The sequence below is a fragment of the Tiliqua scincoides genome, chromosome 5, assembly GCF_035046505.1.
Source record: "Tiliqua scincoides isolate rTilSci1 chromosome 5, rTilSci1.hap2, whole genome shotgun sequence".
NCBI classification, from domain to species: Eukaryota; Metazoa; Chordata; class Lepidosauria; order Squamata; family Scincidae; genus Tiliqua; species Tiliqua scincoides.
Genome location: NC_089825.1, coordinates 3,791,040 through 3,817,773, shown reverse-complemented (window position 1 = coordinate 3,817,773; position 26,734 = coordinate 3,791,040). Strand labels below are relative to the sequence as shown.

The 26,734-nt window shown below is 49.5% G+C and overlaps 1 protein-coding gene across 5 annotated transcripts in view; it reads right to left on the bottom strand.

Annotated features, from left to right (window-relative positions):
* Positions 1-25,330, bottom strand: part of DHX30 (DExH-box helicase 30) — a 33,446-nt gene extending 8,116 nt beyond the window's left edge. Inside the window, exons 1-10 of one of the 5 annotated variants that reach the window (XM_066628444.1) lie at positions 25,163-25,231; positions 23,239-23,319; positions 20,946-21,000; positions 11,842-11,972; positions 10,636-10,746; positions 8,960-9,315; positions 7,732-7,855; positions 5,628-5,777; positions 5,152-5,304; positions 2,015-2,836 (exon numbers count right to left, since the gene is read on the bottom strand). In XM_066628444.1, the coding sequence (XP_066484541.1) occupies positions 2,015-2,836; positions 5,152-5,304; positions 5,628-5,777; positions 7,732-7,855; positions 8,960-9,315; positions 10,636-10,746; positions 11,842-11,972; positions 20,946-21,000; positions 23,239-23,271 (1,935 nt within the window). In that variant the 5' untranslated portion in view covers positions 23,272-23,319; positions 25,163-25,231. The other 4 variants (XM_066628445.1, XM_066628446.1, XM_066628449.1 and 1 more) reach the window with 4 other exon arrangements.
* Between the last annotated feature and the right edge of the window lie 1,404 nt (positions 25,331-26,734).

Sequence of the window (26,734 nt, the reverse complement as noted above, 5' to 3'; positions counted from 1 at the left end):
GTAAGTGGCAGGAAACCAAGCCCCCTGCAGGGAGGACCCACTCTGGTGCTTGGAGAAGGACTCTGATAGAAGAATGCTTCCAGCAGCATCCAATCAACGGAATGGTATTTATATACTGCAGCACTTTTCACAAAAAAAAAAACATTGGGCAGGAGGTCTGGTCTAGAGGGTAGAGCCTCCATTTGCCTGAAGATTAACATCCACAAGGTCGCCAGTTCGAGGCCACTGGCACCGTGCGACCTTGAAGCAGCTGGCAAGCTGGCAGATGGAGCTGTTCCATCTGTTCGGAGCGTGGGAGGATGGAGGCCAGAATGTTAAACCAGATCGGAGTGTAACATCTTGAATGTGGTGGTTCTTGAAAGAAAGAACCTTCTTTCAATTTGTAAAAATCCCTGCGTGGATTTAATAAGCCTGCCTATGTAAACCGCCTTGAATAAAGTCTTGAATAAAGACCAAGAAAGGCGGTATATAAATACTGTATATTATTATTATAACATCCATCACGTAGTTTCACAGCAAAAGGAATGAGAAATTATTCCTGGCCTCACAAGAGGCCAAGAATTAAAAAGACGTCAGGGAGACACCTGCAAACAACCAAGGGGGAAAACGCTACGGCAGAGTGAAGAGGAACAGCTGCTCTGTCCTGGTTCAATGCAAGAGAGCCATGACCTTAAAAGTGGCTTCTTACCCAACAGGCAGCATCAGACAGTCCACGTCTCTTGGAGTCCCAGTCCCTTCTTTGCCAAGAGACAACCCAGTCACTGAGGCAATGCTCTCTGATATGGGAAGATATGGACATGACTGGAAAGCTGCCAGGATCTCCCCATTGCAGAGGCTGTGGTAATCAAAAGAGTGGCAGAGGAGGAAGAGGAGGGGCTCTGCAGATCATCTGGAGAGGCTTCAGAGGTGCCCAGCAGGCAGCCTACTGGCCCTCCAGCACAGCATAGCCTCCGACATGGACAAAGGAGCATTAGCTTTTGGGTTTCCTCCTTGGAAGGATTCAGTCACCCTCCAGCCAATTAGAACAAGGTCCAAAGGATACAGAGGACCATGAAATCCAAACTTCTGTGCTAAAGCAGATTTCTCTTTGCATGGTGTGGGAAGAGCGGGCAGCGTCAAATTCTTCTCTCTCTCACACAGTGCTAGAACTTGAATCACCCCAAAAAACTGATGGGTAGTAGATTCATGACAAAGACAAGGAAGTCATTTTTGCACAAGGCACAATTAGCATATGGGAGTCATTTTCATAAGATGCAATGGCCACAGGCTCAGGTGGCTCTGAAAAGGGATTAGACAGACTCGTGGGTGTGTGTGTGGACTTTTAGGTCTCTGCCAACAGACCTTTTTTTGAAACCCCCACTGCCAATGAAGGTCAAGTCTGCGTCCTCTCTATGCAAAAACCACATCTGCACGAAAGTTGAATTCTGCAGCTTGTGTAAAGTACAGCACCCAAACAGATTAGCATAATTTGCTTCCATTGTAGAGTGCTTTATTTATGTAGAACTCATGCTGCCTTCCCACCTGGCAAGAGCTTTATCACTCTCTCAACATGTGATTTAGCTGCCGTTTGCAAACTCTCTAGGACCCTGATCAACAACTATTTTGGGAGGAAGACCACTTGGAGAAGGGAGCAAAGGGGAAGCGGAACAATGCTCAGCCTCACTGGAGCATGTGAGAGCATGGATACTTGTCATATTCCCCCCCCTCCGCTTTGTCTGTGTAACTAACTGGAGCCAAATGGCACCCTCCAGGAACAGAGGTGGACCAGGGCTGTCATTTGATGGCATCTAGGATGGGTAAAGAGACAGCAGCCTGCCAGCTGCAACAGTTCAAAGAAATAGCGAATGACCTGTTATCATCATCAGTGGTGCCACAGTTCACAAGATGTTTGGTGATGATTATTATTAATGCCTCACTGTAAGCAGGCAGCTTTGCAAGGCAAGGCACAAGCAAGAGTGATGCAGAGGATCTTTCCAGGTTCTGCATGCAGAAAATAAGGCTACCTTGTGCTCACCTTGATCTCATAGTGCCGGTGTCTGTGGCGCCCTAACATGGACACGATCTCCTCCAGGTAGTACTCCTTGACAGGATACATGAAGCCTGGCACCTTGACAACAGGACAGTCCCCAAAATACTGAGAAAACCCCTGGTTGTCTCCCGTGGCACTCATCAGTATCAGGCGGAGGTTGGGGTTCTGCCTCTGGACGCCCTTGAGCAGGATGAGCAGGAAGTCTGTGTTGACGTCACGCTCGTGCACCTCATCCACAATGACGTGGCTGACCCCCTCCAGGCGGGGGTTGCCCTGCAGTTTCCGCAGGAGGATGCCCACCGTGCAGAACAGGAGGGCTCCCCCCCTCGTGGGTGGCTTGCTCTCCAGTCGCACCTGGTAGCCTACGTTCTTCCTCATGTTGGGGCCCAGTTCCTGGGCCACTCGCTGGGCCACAGAGATGGCGCTGATTCGCCGAGGCTGTGTGATGACCATGTTACACTGGGCACCGTGCCCTTCCAGAATGTAATGTTCCAGCACCAACTGGGGGATGCGGGTGGTTTTCCCGCAACCTGTGTCCCCAGCTATCACCACCACAGGGTTCTGCTCCACAGCTGAGAGGATCACTTCCCGGTGGGAATCGACAGGAAGAGGATGGCTCTCCTGCCATGCGGAGCCCCTCCGCTTCCAAAGGGCCAAGAGGTTCTGGCTCAGACGCACTTCTTCTGACTCTGACATGGGGATGTAGGATTTGCCAGTGATGGCATCGCTGATGGCACCTGTCTCCTTGCCGAGATTCATCATGTCATCAGCCACACGTGGCCTGGACTCTCGAGTGTCTACTGGATACTGAGAGGAGGTGGAAGAAAATGATTTCAGCAGAGGGTTTCTCTTTCACATTAGGCCTAAGCAACACATTTAAGACAATTAAAGTTAAAGTCATGTCTTTCACCAAGGAAGGTGACACTCTCCCCAAACTAAACTGACAGTAGCCTGGAGTCTGTATGCATGTTAAATAGGTTTAGTCATCAACCAAAAGAAAACCAGGACCAAATGAACTACAACCCATATCAACGAAGGTACTGGCAGGTGTGATCTTGGAGCCACTGCCTGTAATCACTGAGAACTCCTGGAGAACGAGCGAGGTGCCTGAGAAAAGGAGGCAAGAAATGTCACCCTTGTCATTAAGGAAAAAGGAAGTCTAGGAAACTCCAGACCAGTCAGCCTGACATAAGATCCTGGAACAGATTATCAAGCAGCATGTCTGCGAACACTTGGAAAATTATGGAGTGGTTTCTAGGAACCAGCATGAGTTTGTCAAGAACAACTTGTGCCCAACTAAGTTCATCTCCTTCTCTGATAGAGTGCCTAATCTTGTAGAATGTGGAAACGCTGTGAACATAGCATACCTAAACTTGAACAAAGTGTATGACAGTCACCCACAATATCCTAGAGAATACCATGGAGACACGTGGGGTAGAGGGTACTACTGTTAGGTTCTCAGCGAGTTCTATCAAATGGCTCTTTGTCAATCTGGAGGGAGGTATCTTGAGTGGAATGCTACAGGGCTCTGTTTGGGTCCTATGCTGATCAAAATTTTTATAAATGACCTGGATGAGGGACTAGAGGGGATGCTTATCAAATCTGCAGGTGACACAAAGCTGAGAGGCTAACACCCTGGAAGACCAAATTAAGGTTCAAAGTGTTCTTGACAGGTTCCAGCACTGCACCCATACCACAAGACGAAGTTCAATGGAGATAAACGGAGAGTCCTGCATATAACAAACAAACAAACCCAAACAAACAAAACAAAAAAACCAGAGGCACTGGATAAAAAGAGATCTGACTCGGAAACAGGACATGTGAAAGCAATGTTCAATTTGTGCTCAAAAAACACCTACATCCTGCAGCCAGCAGGGTAATGAGGCTGCAAAAAAAGTGAATGCATTGCTGGGCTGCCTTAGCGGGGGCACAGAGTCCAGACCACAACAGCTAATAGTTCCACTCAACTCTGCACTAGTCAGACTTCACTTGGAATACTGAATCCAGTTTTAGCCACCATGTTTTAAGGAGAACATTAATAAACTGGAGCAGTTTCTGAGGAGGGCCATTAGGCAGGTGAGGGTCTGGAACCAAGCCCTATCAAGAATGTTAAAAGAGTTCGGTATGTTTAGCATGGAGAGGAGAAGACTATGGGAAGATATGAGAGCCATCTTAAAGTTTCTGAAGGGCTATCACAGGGAAGAAGCAGCAGACTTTTTTGTCTGTGGTCCTTAGAGCAGGACTAGAACCAAAACAGACTTTGGAAAGTGTTCCTAGTACCTAGTCTAACTGTATGAACTGCCAGGGATGCTGTAGTAGCTGCCTGCACTGGCAGCGGTTTGGACATAATGATCCCCAAGATCTTTCCAATTCTAACATTTTATCAGAACCCGATTTCCAAAAAAGGAGAGCTGGATTTAAATCTTTGATTGGCTACCCACTCTCTCACCCCAGCTGTCTACCTGGCAGACTGCTGTGATAAAAATAATACAGATCAAACTATTCAGAAGCGATGAATAATTATGATGGGACACTGCAGGGGCAATTCTGAATGGAAAAGAGAAGATCTGGAAAGAAATTTTGGATGCTAGAAAATCTGGAAACAATAACTTGTTTGGCTAAATGCAAATCCAAATGAAAATATTACTCCTCACCACAGCCCATTTTGCCCACCAAGCTCTCCTTGCCTCAATGATACAAAGTTCCCAAGGCTGTCCAAGAACACCTCCCTCCAGTTGTTCCTTTCCCAAGCTCCCTCAGGAGGCTCTCTCAAGTTTCGCTTCCAAATTGACTTTTTACTTGCTCTCAGAAGTTGCACTATCAGACACCATCATCAATACTTTCATTCTGAGCATACAAAACGTTTACAGGTATTCTGTGACATCACAGCAGCTCAGTCAATGATGGAAGGGAAGCCAGTAGGCAATGACTTTTAACCAAAAGAGGATTTCTTCAATAGTTTCCATAAACTGGTGGTGGAAGGAATAGCACCTTCTACTCTCAGATACACCCATACATGCATGCCCTGCATTGACACACATGCCCGTGTTCTCCTTGGCTGGTTCCAGTTGGAACCAGAACTTCCCCAGCCCCACTTTCTCAAACACATAAGCAAGGTTTACGTGATTTAGGTAGTTCTCAATCTTGCGCAGTGTGGCTTCAGGGACTTTGATGTGGCATGGCCTTCTCTGGTTCTCGCCCAGTTCCCGAAGAGATGTCATGTTGTACATGGCATGACTCAGAGGATTGTTGTTCTTGTCCACCAAGCCAAGACTCTAGAAGGGAGCAAGGGTACAGTTAGGCTGGAAGACAGAAAGGGCTCAATATGGCAAACAGAAAGCCAAGGCATGGGGGTGGCCCAAAGGATTCCATACCGAGGGGGGTGGCATGGGCTGAGCCCTAGAAGTGTGCTGCTTTGGGCCTCAGCAGAGACAGGCAGGAGGCCTTTCCCAGCCATCAGACACTGATGAGATTGGGGAAGGAATCCTGGGCCTTGACAATGTAAAACAGGCCCTCAATGATGGGGAACAGCAGCAGAATCCAGGCAGCATCTTGTGCCCTTGCCTGGCACCATTTCCACCCTGTGCCGATGACTCACCTTCAGCTTCTGGCAGGCCAGGGCAGCTGCTTTGTTTTCTGCCTCCACCTTGCGACGCCCCTTGGCAGCAAATGTCATAGGACAGGGCCAGCGCAGCGTCAGCTTGCAAATCTTGGTCTTGGTGCCCACTGTGCGGAACTGCATATACTCCTAACAAGGAAAGGAAGAAGGCTGGGACATGTGGACTTAAGCCAGTTCACGACAACAGCACCAAAGGACACAGCACTGCCATCAACGAGGCCAGGTCACAGAGGCGTAGCTAGGTCATTTGACACCTGGGGCCCATAAATTTTTGTCACCCCATATGACATAATTATTAATTATATAATATTAATATATAATTAATTATATAATATAATATAATTAATCAATTCACATTTTTATACCACCCTTCCTCTAAGCAGCTCAGGGTGGTGTACATGGTTTCTCCCCTTTTGTCATCACAACAACCCTATGAGGTAGGTGAGACTTAGAGACAGAAATAGTTATGACATGAAATTAATAATAATAATGGCCAGAAAATAAATGCAGTGAATAAGCAAAAGGATGGCAAGTCTCACAAGCAAAGGATGAAATTCTGCATCAAATGGCATATATAACATGATGGGATTATTCCTAAAAGCCACGATTTCCAAAGTTTTGGTCACTAGGGTGTCACCCCCCCCCCCCAGGATGTCTCATTGGCCTGTTCTGAGTTAAGGCAGCGGTTCTCAAACTTTTAACACTGGGACCCACTTTTCAGAATGACAATCTGTCCAAGACCCATCAGAAGTGATGTCATGGCTGGAAGTGACATCATCAAGCAAAATAAAATAATTATATATAATTAAAGAAAAACAGATAATTAAATAAGGGGAAGCCAGCCGTTCCACCAAGCGGATTTTGCTCTGCAGCCTGCCTGCAATAACACCCCCCCCACACACAAAAATATAAGTGAGATTTTCGGCCCTCCCCAGTGCCCAGTTCAGTGTAAATTCTTATATTTCAAGCATAGCACTATCAGGACCCATCTGACTTTACAGGTCTGAAAACAAATAAAATGGACCTTACCAGTTGAAGCCTGTGTTATTCTTTGGGGGGTGCTGCCTTCTGGAGCATTTGTTGAGCTCCACTTTCATCAGATTGGGACCATGCAGCTAGCCTTGCATTCCCCTTTGTCTGACTTGACCAGGAGCCAAGACACTTTAGCTTACTCACAAGTAAACACGACCTTGTGGCTTACTTTCTCTTTTCATAGGGCTTAATACATTTGTCTGCTTGGAGGGAGGGACTTCCTTTTCGGGTGTTTTTTTGGGGGCTGCTTTCACTGGATAGGAACCATTCTGGTGTCACTGAATTCCTCTCAGCCTGCCCTTTCTGATGAACTATGGCAAGTTTGCCTACTCGTGAGTAAACACACGATATGGCTCACATTCTCCATAGGGTTCCATGCATTTTTTTGTTTCCGGTCTTTTGGCCATAACTTTTGATGGAAAGGAGATATTTCAATCCGGTTTTTTGCATTGCATTCCACTGGAAATTCCACATCCAATGATATATAGCTTGATGATGTTACTCCTAACCTTCACGATGTTAGCAATGTTGGGGCATTTGTCACCCCGCCCAAGGGTGGTACCCAGGACGGACCACCCCCCACCCCCGCTAGCTACACCACTGCCACTGCCAGGTGACAATCTCCACAGCCTCAGGGCCCAGCAGGCACCAGACTCAGTCAGGAAGTGGCTCCAGGTGCCTCTGCAGGCAAGAGGTGGGGACCATCACATGTCTTCCCAAGGGCTATTTCAGCAAAGAGCAGCTTTTCTCCAGGGCAGGCTGGCTTGTGTCCCTGAAAGCTGCTGCTTTCCCTCACAGTGTGCAGCTGGGCTCACTGGCTTAATCCTTTGGAGTACTGCTCTGTGAACCCTTTTGAATACTGTGAACCTATTCCCTGCTTCTGAAAGCTCCTGTTCCAAGTCCCAACACTTGGCACAATGCTTAAAGAGCTGCTCTCTATTTCTCTCTTGCTCAGGGATGAAAAGCCTTCGTCTGCTCACCCCACCTACTGCTCTAAGAGCAGCTTCCAGCGGAAATCTGGCTTCTCTTCCCAACTGCTGCAGCAACTTACCTTGACTGTTGATGAAGAAGTTGCTATTTGGATCACTTGAGCCAAGAGGTTCTTGGGCAGGGGAAACTGGGTCAGAGCCCGAAGGGCCGTGTTGTCATCTGTCATTTCAGTGGAGAACCCATCCCTGCAGCAAAATAAAGGACAAAGCAGCCCTCAGAGCTTCTCCTTTTTCAAACATGCCTCTATCAGCTGGAGTGTGTATGTGTGTTGTATGCACATGTGAAAGAGAGATTCATATTATGCTTTTAAACAATCACACATTGGGACAATCTGTCATTGCATTATGTGAGAGTGGTTCTAAGATGAAGAGGAATGTATGTGCTCATTCTGTTATGTTATTAAAGGCGGCAGAGTGAGTCTTGGTGGGTGCCCGTTTGGTACATTTGCAGAAAGGCCTTAAACCTTAGGTGATAGCTACACAGAGGCAGGGGAACAGAAGCCGAGGGTTATGGAGAACACCTGAAAACTCTGCTCCATTTTCCAGCTTTTACAGCAGGAGTTGATTTTCTGGTTTTCCAATTTCTTTCTGCAGCGTCAAGAGTCATTCAAACAATCAGAAGGGACACTGACATTCTCAGTAAGGTTCTGTACAGGGCTGCACATCTGAGCAAGGACACTGCTCAATGAAGGTTCCCCAGATGACAACACGGCAGGGCATCTCTTGCAAACTAAGCCAAGCCTTTCTGTGCTCCCAACTGTTTGCATCACACTGACTAGAGAGAACCTCCAGAGCATTCTAGAGTGTGTTCAAGATGATCCTGTCTTTGCATCCAACCCCCAACTAGAAAGGTACGGTCTAGAGAGAAGGAAGGCTGCTTTTGTAGGCAACAAGGCACACAGCCACAGGTTCACCCAGAGCAACATCAGTGGTGAATGGTGCTGCATGGGGGAGGCATACTTGTTGCTCCCCAACTCTGAAGGTATGGCGGTCACCAGAGCAATGGTGTCCCAGAAAGAAACACCAAGCAACATTACTACATCTGAGTCTCACACAGCTGAAATTTATGAGCAATGGGGGGTCTTGAGATCCTGTTGCTTTACCCCCACAAGTAGACTCAAAAGCTGTGTTCTTGGTTTTCCACTATCCAATGCTGACTTTAGTGGTTCCATACATCGGGACAGGACACAACACAATGTCACACACCTCTGCTGGAACCTGGAATCAGCTACGTCCACTTCACTCCCACCACCTGCCCCAAGAGTCCATGTCAAGAGGACTGGTTCAAACCTCATGTCTCTGGGTGGGGTCCGTGCGCTGGTATGTGTCATGGACAGGTAGTCAGACATATCGATTGGGTCTTCCTCCAGCTCCCCCTCCTCCAGTTCACCTTCCTCCAGCTCTCCTTCTTCCAACTCTTCTTTCCGGATGTGTTTCGACAGCCTGTTCTGCTCCAGAGGTTGGATGGGCTCATCAGACTCTACCCGTCTCCAGCAAGTGGAGATGTCAGCTAGAGAAGGCCCAGACTTGGTGCGCCACCTGCCCTCAGAGTACCATCTCTCATCAGGGCAGCCCAGCTGCTCAGCAAGAATGCGATACTTGGCAGCATCAAAGAGTTCATTCCGGGGCCCTAGTAAACCCCAGCCCTGAAGGGGAGAAAGAGAGAGTGTCAAGATCACTGTAGCAATCAAAGGACAATGGGCATTTTAAATGCACAACGATGAGTAAGACAGATAGAAACCTTCTCTGTTAATGTATTTGGTGCCTGCAGACTCCCTGAGAGGGGACTTGGATTCCACACGCTCCCTGCTTGCCTGGCATCATCTGCCACCTTCTCATCTTCTATTACGAGGCCCATGCACTTCCGCTCAGTTCTGTTCACTGGTCATCCAAAGCAGTTTTAACTCCTTTGCACTTAAAAAACCAGCACCTGGAGCTTCAGGAGGAGCAACCATGGCAGAAGACAGATGGCTGGCCCCAGGATGCAGTGATGGCACCTGGCTTAGATGTCTTTAAAAGGGGATTGGACAGATTGATGGAGCAAGAGTCCACCACACGTTACAAGCCATGATGACTATACGCTACCTCCAGGTTTTCAAGGTAGCCTATCTCTGCATGCCATGTGCGAGGGCGTGACAACAGGATGCAGGTATCTTGTTGCCTTGTGTGTTTGCAGAGGCCATCTGGTGGGCCACTCTGGGATACAGGAATCTGGACTAGATGAGCTTTTGGCCTGATCCAGCAGGGCTCTTCTGAGGTTCATACTGGTCCACTACAAAACCTCGCTTTTGTAGACCAGAAACAGACAGACTTCAGGCTTGCAGAATCAACTTTGGTTCGCCAAGTTCCTGAGATCCATCACCTGGAGTCAGGTACACAGTAAAAAGCAAATGGACACAAGAAGGGCCCAGTAAGACCAGAGCAAAGGTCTATCTAGTCCAACATTCTGTGCCTCATGGCAGCCAACCTGATGCCTCCAAAAAGTGGGCCATGTAGAGAAATAGTCCTTGCCAGCTGTCACTCTTCGGCCTCTGGTGTTTAGCAGCTAACTGCCCCTGAACATGGAAATTCTATTACACTATCCTGGCTAACAGCCACTGATAGAACTCTCTTCCTTTACAAATGTGTCTAATCTTTTCAGTCTTGTTAAGCAAACGGTCTTCATTTCTCACAGGAGAAAATTCCAGTCTAATGATGCAATGTGTGACGTTCTTCTTTTTGACTTCCCTGACTCCCCTGCCAATCACCTTCGTAAGAATATCCCAGGTTCTGCTGCCATGGGAGAAGGAGAAAAACTTCTCTCCCTGCCTTCTCTACACCAGGCATAAAATTATTAGTCTCTATCATGCTTCCTCTTGTTGCCTTTTCCTTTTTTTTTTTTTTTGAAAAGCAAACAGGCCTGAGAGCATCCAAAGCTGTAAATGGTCATCATTGGAGAGGGGATGCTGAGAATAGCCCCTGAGCACCTTGAAGAGCTGGCAGGCAGCTGCGGCAGCTTGTCGCTCGGCGTCAATCTTTTTGGTCCCATAGCCCTCCACTTCCACATTCTTTGGCCATTTGATGACCAAGGTGACTTTCTGCCAAGAGAAAAGAAGAGCAGGGAGTCAAGCCATCCGCCATGCAACTCCCAGTTCACCTTTCCTTTCAACAGAGGACTCAGAGAGAGAGTTCTTCACCACGCAGCACCAACTCTCTCACATGTCTTAAGTGGAGCTGATGTTCTTTGATCCTTTGTACAGGGTAGAAAGAGAATAGTCACTTGCCTGAAGTGACATTAGGAACACAATATGACTCCATGTCCACAACTCCCATCTGCTGGAAGTTCCACTGCTGACACTGTTCCCTGCCATTGGTTACCCTGACTCTGTGCTTTCTCAGCCCTCAGCCTCAGTTCCCCTTCCTAGCCTTAGGCCATGGAGGTCACCAAAATGGAATGTTTACTTCCATTCTGCTTTGAGAAAGCTCAGAACAGAGCCTCACAGTAATACTTTAGAAAACTGAAAACAAGATGATCCAAGTGCCCCTACAACATGCTGTTTAATTTTTTAGCTCCTCTGAATGTTCATGGAAGCTCAGAGAAGAAGTTATTTCTTATCTTTTTTAAAGGAAAAACCAAGAGCAAAACAGGGAGGACTGACAGTCTGAAAAGCATCAAAAAGGCTGCAGAAATGAGGACGCAGATAAAGAACAGGGGATGTTGGAAGGGCGAACGAAAGAATGGGTTGTGGTGAAGGTATCTTGCTAAAATACGAAGAATGTAGGGGTCATGTTGGAGCTTTCCCACCTATGGTATTGTCGATGCTCCATAGGCCCAGCTATGCTGCCACATCATCACAGCAGCACACCACACGTGTTGCCAGGTGACAAAAAGAGGTCTCATGCAAGTGTAGAAGAGGTGACCAAAGCCAATTCCAACCTGTCTCTCCAAACCTTGGGTGTAACAAAACCTTTTGTGTAACAACCTGCAGATACTTTTCTCCCCCAGCCATGCCTGAGGTTTGCTTTCTAGAATGTTTGCATCATCAGTGGAGGGCTGGTTTCTGTCTAGGAGTACACTTCATTATGCACGCATACTGGTGCTGTTGATGGAAAAGGGGTGCAACAGCTTTCCAAATAAACAACTACAATTAATCTTCATAGGCTTTTAGCTGCACCTGAACAGGTGAAGTTACCTTTTTCCGTGGCCCATTGGTATGGATATACACCAGCTTGTCTCTTGCATGGGAGATACCGAGAGCTCTTCCAATCACACTATTGAGCAAGTTTTTAGGTTGGGGAAATTCCTTCAACAAATCTCTCGTATCTGAAAAGGAAAGAATTCCAGGGGCATTTTACAGCACAAAGTGAAAGACACAATTCATCCAGCATTGATGTGAGAGCAGCAGCAACCCTCTTTACAGACAACATCTCAGAAGCTCTCCATTTAGCTTTATTACTTAAAATTCTAAAAATCCAGAAATAATGACCCTCCTCCCCCTTGCAGTAAACTTTCACACTCCCACAGAAAGCCAGTTAGCAGAATCCCTGGTTGTGCGTGGACATAACAAGCTTTCAAGTGTGTGGTCCTCAGTTTCCATTCTATTTGCTCAATCCAACTTTCAAATGCATTTAGATGGTTGAAATGTATGAGCTGAGAATTCAGCAAACCTTTCTCAAAGTGTTCACAGCAAATCAATGGAACCGAACCCCTTCAATTACAGAGATTCATTCTTTGAAGACACACAAACATACACATCCCATTGCAAGAGTTGTGAGTAGGAAGGGAAAATGAAAGCGACTCACCTACTTGCATTGTCCTATCTAAGGAGGGAAGCAAGAAGGAAAATATGCGGAATGAAAAAAAGTCTTAGAAAACAGTTGGTGCATGAACAAACATACCCCTGGGTTAATCTTGGCGTCAGCCTCGTCCCTCCAAGAAGCCAACAACTCACAAACGTAGATAGTTTATCTTTGACCACTACTGCACAGAACACGGATACTCTGGCTATTCAACAAGGATGCTACATGTTTTATGATTTATATCCCGCCTTTCAGCTTATATTATTTATTTATTTATCCAAGTACTTATACCCTATCTTTCTACCTTTGAAAAGGCCCCAGTATTAGGACTTCAAGGTAGTTTACAAATCAAAAAGATGCTTATGCTGCAGTATGTTTTTATTTAAAACAAAGAAAAAGCCAGCAGTCAAATAAACGCCTAAGAAAGTGCTAGCCCAACACCTTAAAGCCAGCAGCAAATGGGCATCCTGGACCATTAAAAAGGGGGTCCCAGGAGCTGGGTGCCAACAGTGTGAAAGCCCAGCTGCTCATAGCTACTGCCCTAGTTTCTGAAGACTGAGACACTCAGTGGGTTCTTGGGTGTTAATCCAAGCATCAGGGGAGGGTCCACATATTCATGGCACCATAGCATTTTCTTGCAGAAAAACTACCCTTCATCAATTTGTTAGGAGTTTTCAAGCACAGCCTGGGTGGCCACCTGTCAGAGATGCTGTAGCAGTTGCCTGAACCAAACAAGGGGCCTCTAGGATCAAATTTACTTAAAGCAGCAGAGTACATAAAATCCTTTCCTCTTAGAGCCTGGCCCCAAGAAGGCCGCTTGCCAAAAGGAAGCACATGGCCCCGCTGCTGCTTCAAGAAAGGCTACAGCTCAAGTGCATTCTCACTCCATGCTCAGAGACGGCAAAGAATAAATCTGCGAAAGTCTTCATCACCAGAGTGCTAGAAGAGGAAATCTTGTGTCAGAAGCCTGTGAAACCCTTATTGTGAACTTTTAATTCACTCAATTAATTGATTTTATTTTATCGTATCGCAGTGGTTCCCAAATGTTTTTGACTGTTGACTCCCTTGACCTACTGGGCCACTGGCCATGGCTCTCCAGTAGAACTACAATCCTGTACGTTGTATGGGGCAGTGGGCTTTTTGTGAAGATTCCATGGCTCCCCTAGCTGTTTTCCATGGCTCCCCAGGGAGCCACAGCTCCCAGTTTGTGAGCCACAGTTGCATGGGAACTGTTAAAGATTTGCCTGTCAAGTTCATGACATCACTTCCGGTGGGTCCCAAAAGTTTGTAATTCTAAAAAGTGGGTCCTAGTGCAAAAAGGTTTGAGAACCACTGCCCTAGCCCTTTGTCTTTCCTGAAATTACTGTTCTGAAGCTGCTCACTATTTATTTGATAAAGTTTTATCCCACTTTCCAGGCTGAAGCAAATGCCCAAGGATGCTTACAAAGTTACATAACAAAACATACAATGTATAAGAAGTCATTAAAAAAGAAACCACACACACACACAACAGAATAATGTGTGAAACCCGTGGGGGGGGGGGGGTTCCAAAAAGAAGCAGCTAAGCCACAGCACTAATACAGAGGATAGATATTAATCCATCACCGAAACAACAAATGGAACAGGCATGTTCTGAGCCCTCCGTGAAAAGCCATGAGTGGGTGATTCTTAATAAGAGGGTGGACTGGAATGTATGGGGGATGGCAGTCCCTCAGATAGCCTGGGCCCAAACTGTGAAGGGTTTTAAAGGTCAATACCAACACCTTGAACTGAGCAGACTAATAGCCCAATCCTGTGCTGCCTGACGGGCATCCTAAGCACTATCCAGGCAGTGCTGGTGACTCCTTGGGGGAAGAGGACTTTCATCCCCTTCCCCGGGTAAGGCACGTAGCACTGCAATGGGGCTACTCAACTCTAGGGCAACCCTTGGGTCGCTGCAGAATCAAGAGCCTCTGTGTTAGGCCAGCAGCCCAAAATGGAGGCTCAGGATCCGGTGAAGCGCTCCACCAGTCCCACCTCCCTCCCATCCCACCCCCTCCCCTTGACACGACTCCTCCCTGCCTCCCCCCGCGTCCCAAACTACCTCTCTACCACCTGGTGGTCTGTGCGACCCATGACCCACCGGTGCTAGTCCAGCGTGCTGAGGTAATGCCGGTGCTAGGACCTTGCAAACGTGTCTTACGGCATGTTTGTGCCAGCGCGTGCCAGTGGTAAGCACTGTCTGTCCACGCACTGATGAGGATTGGGCCCTAAGGCACTCTCTGGGGTACCAAATTTCCTGAGGCACCACGAAAGCGAAAGCCTTGTGTTTAAATGAAACAAATCCCTCTGTGCTTCGTATGGGAAAACAAGCTGATCAGCCTCCCAGCAGAAAGCACCTGACGGGGGCCAGCCAGGAGCAGGACTGTGGAAGGGAGGCCCGCCAAAAGGTCTGCAGGTGAGCGCTCGGTGCTGTTCCGAGGGGGCCTCTCCGACTCAGGGGATGACAGGAGGAGAACAGAACAGCAGCGGGTCCCCCACTGGCGGTGACCCTGGAACCGTGTGCTTCAGCTGTCCTAGGCCGTGACGGGAAGGTCCCAGAGGAGAGCGTGCTTGCAAGGAGTGCCCGGCTGGGGAGGCAGGCGAAGCAGAGCCTCCCCACGGGAGTCCTTGGAAAAGCGCCGCCGCCGCGGGGGGTGCTCAAGCACAATCCACCCCTGGCGCTTTTCCAAGGACTCGGGTGGGAGGCTCTGCCTCGCCTGCATCCCTGGACGGACCCCGGCGGCCTCCCCCCCACGGCAGTGCCTGTGTACTCGGCCCCGCCACTCTCAGCGCCCCGCGCTCTGCGCCTCCGGCCTCCCCAGGAACCTGCGCGCACGTGGAGGGGCGGGACGGGAGGACGAGGCGCCGTTCGCCTGCCCGGGAACCAGCGCTCCCGGGCGGCCGGCTCCCTCTCCTCTCCCGCCGGCGGGGGGAAGCGGCCCCGCGCGCCGCGTGGGGGCGAGAGGCGGCCTCCCGCGAAGGCCGCAGTCCGGCCCGGCTCCGCCCCGCCCGCCCGGCTCACCCTGCAGGCCCATGCTGGCGGCGGCGCCGCCGTCCTCGTCCTCCTCGCGCGCCCCGGCCGCGCGCTCGCTCAGGCCCCTCCGCAGCCAGGCGCCGGGCGCCAGCCGCCGCCGCTCCCTCCGCCTCAGCAGCAGCGTCTGCACCAGCCGGCTGGGCGCCGCCATCTTGGGTGGGGGAAGAGGCGAGCAGCGCCGCCCGGCGCGCCCCCTGGCGGGCCCCGGCGCACTGCACGCGGCCGCCCAGAGCGGGGAGGTGCTTCCTGCGTGTGCGCGCGGGTTGTGGGTGCCTCCCGCGGCGGCGGCGCTGCTCTTCGAAGGACTCTGCTGGGGAGGCCCTGCCTCTCCCCCCCCCACTGCACATCCCTGTCATCCCCAGGAGGAAGGCCACCCCCCACTGTGGACCAGGGTCACACCAAGGACCCGTCAGTCACAACAAGGCTGGGAACCAGCCGTTGAGGGACACCAGCAGCTCTTAGAGCCAGCCCAGTGGCCCGTAGCTATGGGGCACTCTGCACATGCCCAGGATCAGAGAGAATCCCAAGACTGCGCACAGGGGAGCGGCACAAGCCCGGCTCCCCACCGAGCCTACTTCTCCCCTTTCCAAAGCAGCGCGACGAGGGCCTTCCAGCCACAGCACTCCTTTGTTGCAACTGGGCATGGGGAGCAGGCTAGGATTAATCTGCTATGCTGTGTCAGCAAAACGTGTTGGGCAGTGCTGGGATGACACAACAGCACTCACACCTCATCCCAGATGCCTCTTTGCTGGAGCACTTTATGGGACGGAAAAATTACTTTGATAAGAACATCAGAAGAGCCCTGCTAGATCATGCCAATCTAGTCCTGTATCTCACAGAGGCCACAAAATGCTTCAGGGAGTGCACAAGACAACAAGACACAACCTGCATCTGGTGTCCTCCCCTGCATCTGGCACTCTGAAGTAGTGATGCTTTAAATACTGCTTTATGCAATTGCTTTTACACTCCCCTTGGGACCAAAAGCAGCCTAAAAATATTTTTAAAATTATAAAATGTATGCACACCCAGAGAGAGCTAAGAGCAGCCCCAGTGAAGGCTGGAAAAATCAGAACAGTCTATTTGGACTTACCAATGTTGTGGAAAGAAGTACAAACAAAAAAAGCTACTAACCAAAATAGTCCAATTGAAGAAAGCCTTTCGTGTCACACAAAAATGCAGACAATATCCAAGGATGGATGGGTAAGATACAAGGAAGCCATTTTCATGTCTTAAGTTCACAGCTCAGTTCTGTCCAGCTGGCTGAACTCCACACTGGGCCTAAGCAAAAGCCTTAGCTGGTTGCAGTGATGCAAACACAAGGATCAAAGTTTCACCCCAACGCAAGAAGCCCATAAGGAATGAAGGATACAACTGTACCTATAGATATCATGCGCGGGTTGGCAAACAGGACTACACACTGGGGGCTGATGCAAGCCTGAGCTGTAGCCCATGATATAGCTGCAAGCACGTAAACTACAGTAGATTAGAAGCCATGGTCCATGGCACAAGAGCAGAATGCTGTTTCCACCCTACGTTGCAAACACAAAACAAAAAGCAGAACCAACAGAGAGTGCTTTGGTGATACAAAAAATAAGCTGGAGTACTAGTAAGTGGGTGGCAAACTGGAGAGAGAGATGATGTTAACAGGACATCAAGCCCAAAGGGAAGTGCTCGCACATCTAAAGGAGCAACACGCTCACAAAAGAGGACTGTGTGTGATTTCAGATGCCCAATAAGAACCCTGCCACAGGCATCTGGACATTGACACCAAAAGCAATTTCAACTCTGCAGCTGCAACAGTGGGTGCCCAGACAAGACTCCACTCTCCTAACTGTTCTATACCTCCCCCTCCACCCACCCACACACATATGTCATTAGGACAAATGTGCCATTTCAGTGTTTTGTTTTTATGGCTTCTCATATGAGAAGGCAGTCCCAGTTGAGATCAGGACTCTATACCAATCATTCGCAGCTGTTTCTCATTCACTTGTTGCAACTGCAAAACCAAAAAAAAGCAAATTCATGTTAACAAGAATCCTACAGGAGGTCAATGTAGGTGCATGCACATACAGCTGCACATACTTGCACAGTGTCCCACCACTGGAATGGGCAAAAATGCAGAGCACAGGCAGTCACAGGTCAGGTCACTAAGCAAGCACGTGGGACTGCTGGCCCACAAGGAATGCTGGCCAGACACTCACCTTTCCTTGCAGAAACACAGTCACGGAACAAACAGCAGATCAGCCCCAGAATGAAAACTAGCTCTGAGACAACAAGCACATGCTTGTGGTATCATTTCCTCATGTCCGCAAGCTATCCACACAAACACACCCGGGGAGATAAGCCACTTATAAGCAGACTATTTGAGCACTAACATACCATCCCTTTCCATAGTGGCTGTGGACATCAGAAACTGCTTCCCCACACAAGTTTTTCTTCAAAATGAGACATGCTCCCAACTGTAGGGAACAAGTACTGATCACCTGGCCAAGCAACCAGCAGCAGCTGGGCTCAGAATCCCCCCAACAGCCAACCACCTGTAGAAAAAAAGATGATCTCAACAGCCAGAAGGGAAGGTTTGCTGCACTGTCACTTAGCACAGTTATAGGCGGGATGGAGACACATGCTGCCAGCTCTCCTACTACATTGTGTTGTGGTATTGCCACACAGCTCTATGAGTGTTGTCTAAGTTTGCCACGATGATTGGTGGAAGAACTTCAGACAAAAATCTGCAAGGGACGTTTTTGTGTTTGAAGTTCTGCACTGGCATGGCTGGTCATTATCTTCTTGTTGTTAGTGACAAACAAAAGGAGACACTTTTCTGTTTATCCCAGTTGTCTGTGGTTTGTGAGGAGCCCTTGTGACACTTTGGTGACAGCTCACACTCACTCACTCTCGCACATATAAACACATTTCTCTTCTGACCTGTGCTGGAACAGAAGTGAAATACGTGATCAAAGTTGCCAAAAAGGGGGCAGTTCCAGCTGGTGCCTTCACCCTTCATGGAACTCTGGTGGGTATAAAAGAAGGTCAGTGATTTGAAAGACAATAGGAAAGAGCACAGAAAAGGAACACAGGACACTTGACATGAGTAAGAAGAACAATGAGCAGAGACGGAGACTAACTTAGGATGTGGGGTGGGTTGACAGCCAGGACACACCAGTCAGCGGGAAGGGTGGGGGCACTAGTTTTTTCCACAGCATTCCTAGAAAGTTATGTAAAATGCAGCAATGGGGAAGAAGAGTGGCTGGAATCACGTATTTGACAGGAAAGAAGGAGAACGCTGGAAAACAGGAATGCAAAACTCAAGAGTAAGGGCAAAAATGGTCAACCTACAAATGAGGACGGCTAGTGGTTTGTCACGGTGACTTAGATCAAAACTTTCCAGTCTGCTCACACAATGTGTAGGGGAAAGATGTCAGAAGTCAACGTTCTCCTTATTTGGAAAAATAATATATTTTATTAAGAAGCTAAAGCGTTTTAACAACATTTAATTCACACCTTCTGTCCTGTAGTCCAGTAGGTCAGGCTGACGGCACTACTGGCCACTGTTGTCTCCAAGGGGACGGAACCAGCACCGACTGAACCTGTCAGAGGCAGACAGGAAGGAAACTTCGCTACTTTCCTTTCCAATCACAGCACCACCACGGAATCCATGACAAACCACTAGCCTGGTTATGAGAACTCCTGCTCTGCTTTGGCTCTCTGCCCAGCCCGGATTAGAAGTGTTCAGATTCTGCTGCTGCAGCTGATTCAGCCATCGCCGCCATCATCATGTCAACTCACCTGGCACCTGTGCCAAACATGTGAAAATAATCCTTGAATCCATTACTTCTGGTGATGAGAATTTGCAGTGTATCTTTATGTCAAATTAAAAATCAGTGCAGGGACCTTCATTGAGCAGACAAAGCAATTGCTCTCCCCACATCTCTTGTACAGCCACAACCAAGATATTCTTTTTTTCTGGCATGAGCACCACATTTAGAACTCAACAGCTAGGAGCTTGGAGAGAACAACAAGGATGACTGATGGTATTAGTGTGGAGAACTAATAAGGAGCTAAATGAAGAGTTTGGTTAAGCAGTGGGGAGGGGTCGACAATATGACAGAAACTGAGAACATGTTGTAAGGATGTCAGCACCAAGGACAGGGGTCTCACTGAGGTGGTACAAGGAAGGAAAACCGAGACTTGGGATAGAAGGCTACAAAAAGGGAATGTTTCAGACTGCTTGTATTTAGGTGGGAAAACAAACCCAATCTGATTTGCAAACTCAGTATCAGAACCAGTGTGGACAGAGCTGGATGTGGGTTCTAGCCCCCTCCCCCAGATTCATTCTGTGGCTTTTGTCAAGTCATCATTTCTAAGCCCCAGCAAACCTTTGTACAATGAGGTGTTGAACAAGGCTGCTTTGGGGAGAACCCAAAGACAGCCAAGTACTTTGCAGATTAGCAGCACAGTCCTATGCCTGTTTGCTCAGAGGTAAATCTTGTTGTGTTCAATGGGACTTATGCCCAGGAAAGTGTGTGTAGAATTGTCTAGTGTTCTAGATAAAAAAGCCAGGCTGAGGCAACAGAGTGCTGCTTAGATCCTGGGTAGGAGAGGAAAACCTACAATGCCTTGTGACACTGCTAACATATGCACTGGTACATGGTCTCATTCACACATACACAACTTCAGCAACTATTTTTGCATTGTGTATTGTTAAAACATGCTTTGACAGAAATACAGCAGGCTGTCAGTATCCATGGGGATCCATTTCAGGACCGCCCCCCATACCTAATTCCACAGATAATGAAATGGGGGGGCACCCCAGGAAACTGGAAGTGCCTTTTAAAAGTGTATGGTAGGCCTTCTGAGGCTCAGGGAAGCCGCATGTGAACTCCCCACACCTCAGAAGACCACCCGAACACTTATGAAAGGCACTTACGGTTTCTTGGCAAACCACATGCGCCTTTTAGAAGTGTCCAAGAAGGGGGAGCTTCTGAGGCATGGGGAGGTCACGCATGACCTCCCTTGCCTCAGAAGGTCTCCTGGAAATGACTGGAAGGCACTGCCAGTCGCGTCCTGGAGATCCTCTGAGGCCCTCCAGCCACAGGCTTGCATCTGCGAATATTCAAATCCATGGATAAGGGGCCCATTGTGTACTTCTGGACCAACTGACAACCCAAGAGAGGAAACTTTCCAACACAGCAGATGGCCAAACACAGTCATCCTGAAACCACCTGCCCCTCTTTCTTCTCAGACAGTACATTAGGAAAAAAAGCAGCCTGTGCTGGTGTGGAACATGCTTATATTCATGCACTATCAGTCACACTGGGAACTCAAGACTCCAGAAGAACAAGATCAGTTGGAAAGACTCAGTTGTAGAGCTGCCTGACCAAGCTTGCAAACAACTTTTCCTCCATAGCCCCTACTGCTCCATTCAGACAGCCTGTTTCTTACCTCTTCTACAAGAATTCAGGGAGAACATCTCTGGCAGGGCCAAATGGTCAAATTCCTGAAAAACAAGACAATGAGAAGATAGGAGGCAAGATGTGCCAAGAACAGCCATTTCAATTTTCATCCATCCTCAACTTTTTATAAAAATAGCCTTTTTATGCAATTCACAGAGAGAGAGAGAGAGAGAGAGAGAGAGAGAGAGAGAGAGAGAGAGAGAGAGAGAGAGAGAGCCATGAAGCCAATTGCTCAGGTTGTAGTCTTGTTACAGGAGTTGCCCAACTACCTGACTGGGGCCGGAGAGCTTGTTTTGCTCCACTGAACAGTACTGACTAATTTTAAGATTTGTAGTGACTCTGATAGTAACTACAAATCTTAAAACAACTCAGTGCTGTTCAGATCCCAAGTGATATTCTACTGCCACATATTAATCTCAATCCATAGCATACTCTTTCTGTCTTGATTATACATCAGTATCGGCTTCTCAATAATTGTTCTATTCAAAGTAGAAAGAGTTGCTTGAGCTTTTTAGAACATAAGCACAATATCCAATATTTATTTTAACAGTTATAAATGGAAAAATGTATTTTAAAAATTTACTTATATACTACTTGCATCTGAAACAAAAATCTATGCAACTATTAACTTTTTCATTCAAGACCAGTAAAAAAAGATAAATCCCTGTCATGCTTTTTGTTTTCACAGTACTTTTTGCCCAGCTTTGGCCAAAAACCAAAACTTCTCTAGCAAAAGTTAGTAGAAGGCAGCCAAAAGGATACCTGAATGGGTTGTACAGATCTACACTCCCTTACGCACCAAAGAATTCACATTCTCAGCAGAAACCACGGGCCTTGCTACAACTTGGAGGGCATTTAAAACCATGATTGCGTGTACAATAAACTGGTTCTGCCCTGCCTTCTCCTCAGATACCAGCCCCATGGACCTCTCAGGTTCATATGTATGTAACTCCAGGTATCAGCACAGAGCAGGAACTTAGCACAGCGCTCATCTCTGGATCATAAAGTAATTGACACTGTCTGGCAGGTCACTTCAGGGCAGAGGAGAAGTCCTCTCCCTTTTCCTCATTCGTTAGTCATCTTTAGGGATGGACCTCAACAAGTGGGAAACCCTGGCCTCTGAGCAGCCCGCTTGGAGGCAGGCTGTGCAGCATGGCCTTTCCCAGTTTGAAGAGACACTTGGCCAACAGTCTGAGGCAAAGAGGCAGGCCCATAGCCAGTGAGACAGACCAGGGACAGACTGCACTTGCTCCCGGTGTGGAAGGGACTGTCGCTCCCGGATTGGCCTTTTCAGCCACACTAGACGCTGTGCCAGAACCACCTTTCAGAGCGCGAAACCATAGTCTTTCGAGACTGAAGGTTGCCAATGAGTCATCTTTTGTTTAACTATTGTTGGTGTCTATCCTATTGTGTATGTTATGGTTTATATATAGTATTGGATGTGTCAGATTTCTTGTGGGTTTCCCAACGTATGTCTCACCCCAATCCCAATGTATGTCTGACCACTATAAGTTGCTGCACTACAGAGTGGCATTGCAGGAATGCTGAAAGCCTTCTCTCCCCCCCTGAAGCCCAGCTCACGGGTCAAAGGTGTGAACACTTTCGTGGCCCATCACGAGAAAGCAGTGATGGGCCAGAGAATTGCCACCTGACCTGCTACCGTTGAAATATCAGTGCAAGGCTTTCACCAACACTGCAAACTCTACCGTGGAAAGAAGCACCAGTTTTTTAAACATTCTGCACCATCAAAGTAAGCAAGTAGCCCCGATGGAGAAAAAGGAATCAGAACATTTTAAGCGACGCCAGCTACTGGCATGGTGCACAGCAACACCTGAGGCCCTCAAGAATAGATTATAAGTTCAGCAAAACTTGCTTCATTACAACCATCACAGCTCAGTTCAAGACTATAATTGGATAAATCTTGCTTCATGAACCTAGAGTCTAGAAAATAGGCACCTGAGGGGGGACATGATTGAGACATACAAAATTATGCAGGGGATGGACAGAGTGGATAGGGTGATGCTCTTTTCCCTCTCACATAACACCAGAACCAGGGGACAGTCACTAAAATTGAGCATTGGGAGAGTTTGAACATACAAAAGAAAATATTTCTGTACCCAGTGTGTAATTAGCCTGTGGAACTCCTTGCCATAGGATGTGGTGATGGCACTTGGCCTAAATGCCTTTAAAAGGGGATTGGACAGATTTCTGGAGGAAAAGTCCATCCCAGGTTACAATCTATAATGGGTATATGCAACCTCCTGATTTTAGAAATAGGCTACCTCAGAAGGCCAGGCCAAGAGCAGCAGCAGCATGATGCAGGTCTCTTGTCTTGAGTGCTCTCTCAGGCATTTGGTGGGCCACTGTGAGATACAGGAAGTTATTTTAGATGGGCCTTTGGCCTGATCCAGTGGGCTCTTCCTATGATCTTAATGGAGAACTAATTAAAAAACAAATCACATCAAGCTCAGGATGACTAAATGCAAGGAGGATGGCAAGGGGCCTTAACTTGTAAGGATGATATGTCCATTATTTTTCTGAAGTATTTGCCTGCACTGAGCAGAGGTTTGTACTAGATGAGCTCCAAGATCCTTTCCAATTCTAACATTGCATGATTTTATGTTGTGTGGAAGCATTATTTCAGGATGTGTAACATTTTTTCACAACAAACTGCACCTGCCAAACTCAGACTCAATGGCCTCCAATAACCTCATGGTGTTAAAGATTCAAATATGTACCATATAGTGCCATCCATGGCTGTTCCCCACAGGAGGGTTTTACTAACCTGGTACACTGGTCTTTGGGAACAGGGAATAATTTATTTATTTTGATACAAATAAACAAATTTGTTTAGTAGTTCACGTAAATTGCTTTCTGAACTACTCTTGTTGAGCAGCCATATATCTTTAGCTGCTCTGCTGTTTTTCAATGCTTTTATTATTAGTTTTCTTACTTTCAGTTTTTTGAGATTCTCCCAATAATCATTATTAAGAATATTTATACAGAGCTTTGTAACAAAAAATAGTTCAGAAAATGGTTTACATAACAAAATAAACGGATATACGTTAAAGGGTCCACAGTCTAAAAAGGGGTGCCGAAAAGACACCCGCAACAGCCACTGGAAAAGGCTCCATGCTGGGGAGAAAAGAGACAATTGTTCTCCTCCTGCTAAATATAACACCAGTTTTAAAGGCAGCTATTTTCCCATTCAGAAGGGGGACTGTATATGTGGTATTCTAAGTTGTAATCCTTGTATTTTAAATTTTTTTTGTTAGCCGGCATCCTGTGTTGTGGGAGAAAAGGCAGGATATACTTATTGGAGATAACATGCAGACTCAAGCAGGCGTCCCTGTGCCTGGGATCAGGCTGGAATCATTCAGAGCTGTTCTTGCTTCTTCCATCCAAGCCCAGCTGCTCCAAGGCCGTTCACAGACACTCAGCAGCCTGCAGCTCCCTCGTGGAAAGAAATGCACGGGGCAGCCTCTCAGCAGCAGCTGTGCTGCAGTGGTGGGGAGGCAGGCGAGGCAGAGCCTCCCCACTGGAGCCTGGCGTGAGGCGGAGCGTGTGGGCGCCTCACAGGCAGCGGCACTTTCCAAAGGACTCTGGTGGGAGGCTCTGCCTCACGCGCCTCCCCCCCCCCTCCTGGAACAAGCACCTGCACCAGAGCTGTGCGGGGCTGTGCCTGGAGCTGGGGGAGCCCTGCAGGCAGGAGGCCTCCCCAAAGGTCCGGGCCAGCAGCGGCACCTGCTCGGGTGCTGACCGGCTCCACAGGCTCTGCTGCAAGTCAAGGGGGTTCAGGAGCAGACGCGGCAGGACGGGCAGGCAAGCGGGGGCCGCGTCCACTCGGAAGTCACTCCCGCAACAGTCCAGGGGCTACAGCCTCAGCTCCCGTCTCCTCAGAAGCAGGCCCCATGAGAGTCAGCGGGGCTGGCTCCGGGCACGTGTGGAGGGGCTGCAGCCTCAGAGCTCCGTCCGCGCAGAAGCGCCCACTGCAGCCGCGGAGCGAGACCGGCAGCCGCTCCGCCTCCTCGAAGTGGTCCCGCGGCACTGCCCGCTCCCTCCCAGGAGGTGGCCCCGACTGCAGCCCGCAGCGCGTCCAGCAGCACCTGCCAGTCCCGCTCGGCCCCGTCCTCGCCGGCGCCCCAGGCTGCTGCCGCCCCCCCAGGCCCGCCACCGCCGCCCCGGCCGGCCCCCCAGCAAGCGCACCGCTCCGCCGGCTTCTCCGCGCAGCGCCTCGCAGGACTCCCAGCGGCGGCTCCTGCTGCTCTCGGCCCGCCACCCCCCTCGGCCCGCTTCCCACCTCAGCCCTCGCTCGGCGGCTCTGGCGGCGGCGGCGGCGAGTGGGGTAGCTGGCCGGTCGGACCCGCTCGTTCTCTCAGGCGCCGGGACCACAACTCCCAGCAGGCTCCGCGCCCAGACCCGCTTCCGGTGCCTTCGCGACCGGAAGGAGAAACCCGGCGCCCTCCGGAGGAGGGATCAGGCGTGGAGCGAGGAAACTGCCAGAGTAGCGCGCGCCTTCGCTGCGGGACTGCATGCTTCGTCCGAAGCAGACGAGCCGCCGAGCAGCAGGCCCCGCCCCCGCTAGGAGGCGCGCCCATTGGCTGAGAGCCGCCTCAGGTTCGCGCGCTTCACTCTGGGCTTTTTACGTCTCTGTGAGGAAGGCGGGGCGGGGCGGGGCGGGGCGGGGCGGGGCTTGTCTCCAAGGGAACGCGTCTCGCCAATGGAAGGCGGAGTGGGTGGGTCCTGAAAGGAGGGAGGACTGACAGAAGGGAGTAGAGGCAGGTGAGCGAGCGAGAGAGCTCGCTGGCTGCAGGGCTGCCCCCTCCTCGCTTGTGGAGCGCCTTGCTGACGGCGGTGCCGCGGAGGCGCCCGTGCCCGGCCTCGCCCGCGCCCGCGCCCGCGCCGCCCCGCCCCGCAGCGCACCGGGCGGTAGGAGGCCCGAGCAGGGCGCGCCGGCGGGGCCGCCTCGCTGGGAGGAGAGGTGGGCCCCGTGCAGTCCCCAGGGACGTGCCAAGGGTGGGGGCGCTGGTGAGGCAGAGCCTCCCCACCAGAGGCCTTTGGAAAGCGCCGCTGCCTGGGCAGGTGAGGCAGAGACTCACCACTGGGCTCCTTCATGAAGCACCGCCTTTGTGTGAGGCGAGGCGAGGCAGAGCCTCCCCGCTGGGGTCCTTCGTAAGGCTCTTTCTCCGTGTGAGGTGAGGCAGAGCCTCCCCAGTGGGTGGGGTCCTTCGAAAAGCACTGGTTCCGTTTGAGGTGAGGCAGGTGTGAGGCGAGGCAGAGCCTCACCCACTTGAGCTGTTTGAAAAAGAGTATCCTTGAGCGCCTCACATGGCCATGGTGGCGCTTTTTGAACAGCTCCAGTGGGGAGAATCTGCCTCACCTCACACCTGCCTCACCTCACACAGAGGCAGTGCTTTTCGAAGGACCCCACCCACTGGGGAGGCTCTGCCTCACCTACCTCCCCACCAACTGCACATCCCTGCTATGAGCCAGATTCCGGTAACCGCCAGGGAAGGACTCCAGGATTCAAAGTTCCAGATAGATAGGTAAGTAGATAGACTTTTAAAAGCCACGGCCTGCGTAGCAAGGCAAAGGTGGAAAAAAAGCATTAAAAAGGGGGTTGTTCGAACAGGGCTCCAGGCTGTTTTGCTGGAATTGAGAAAATGTTGTGGTTTGGAAGGGGGAAGGCTCCGCTGCTACAGTCGGATCAACTAGAAGCCCTGCCCATGGTTCTTCAACTATAAAGCGCCTTTCTGGGCCACGGGTACAGAAGCCGAG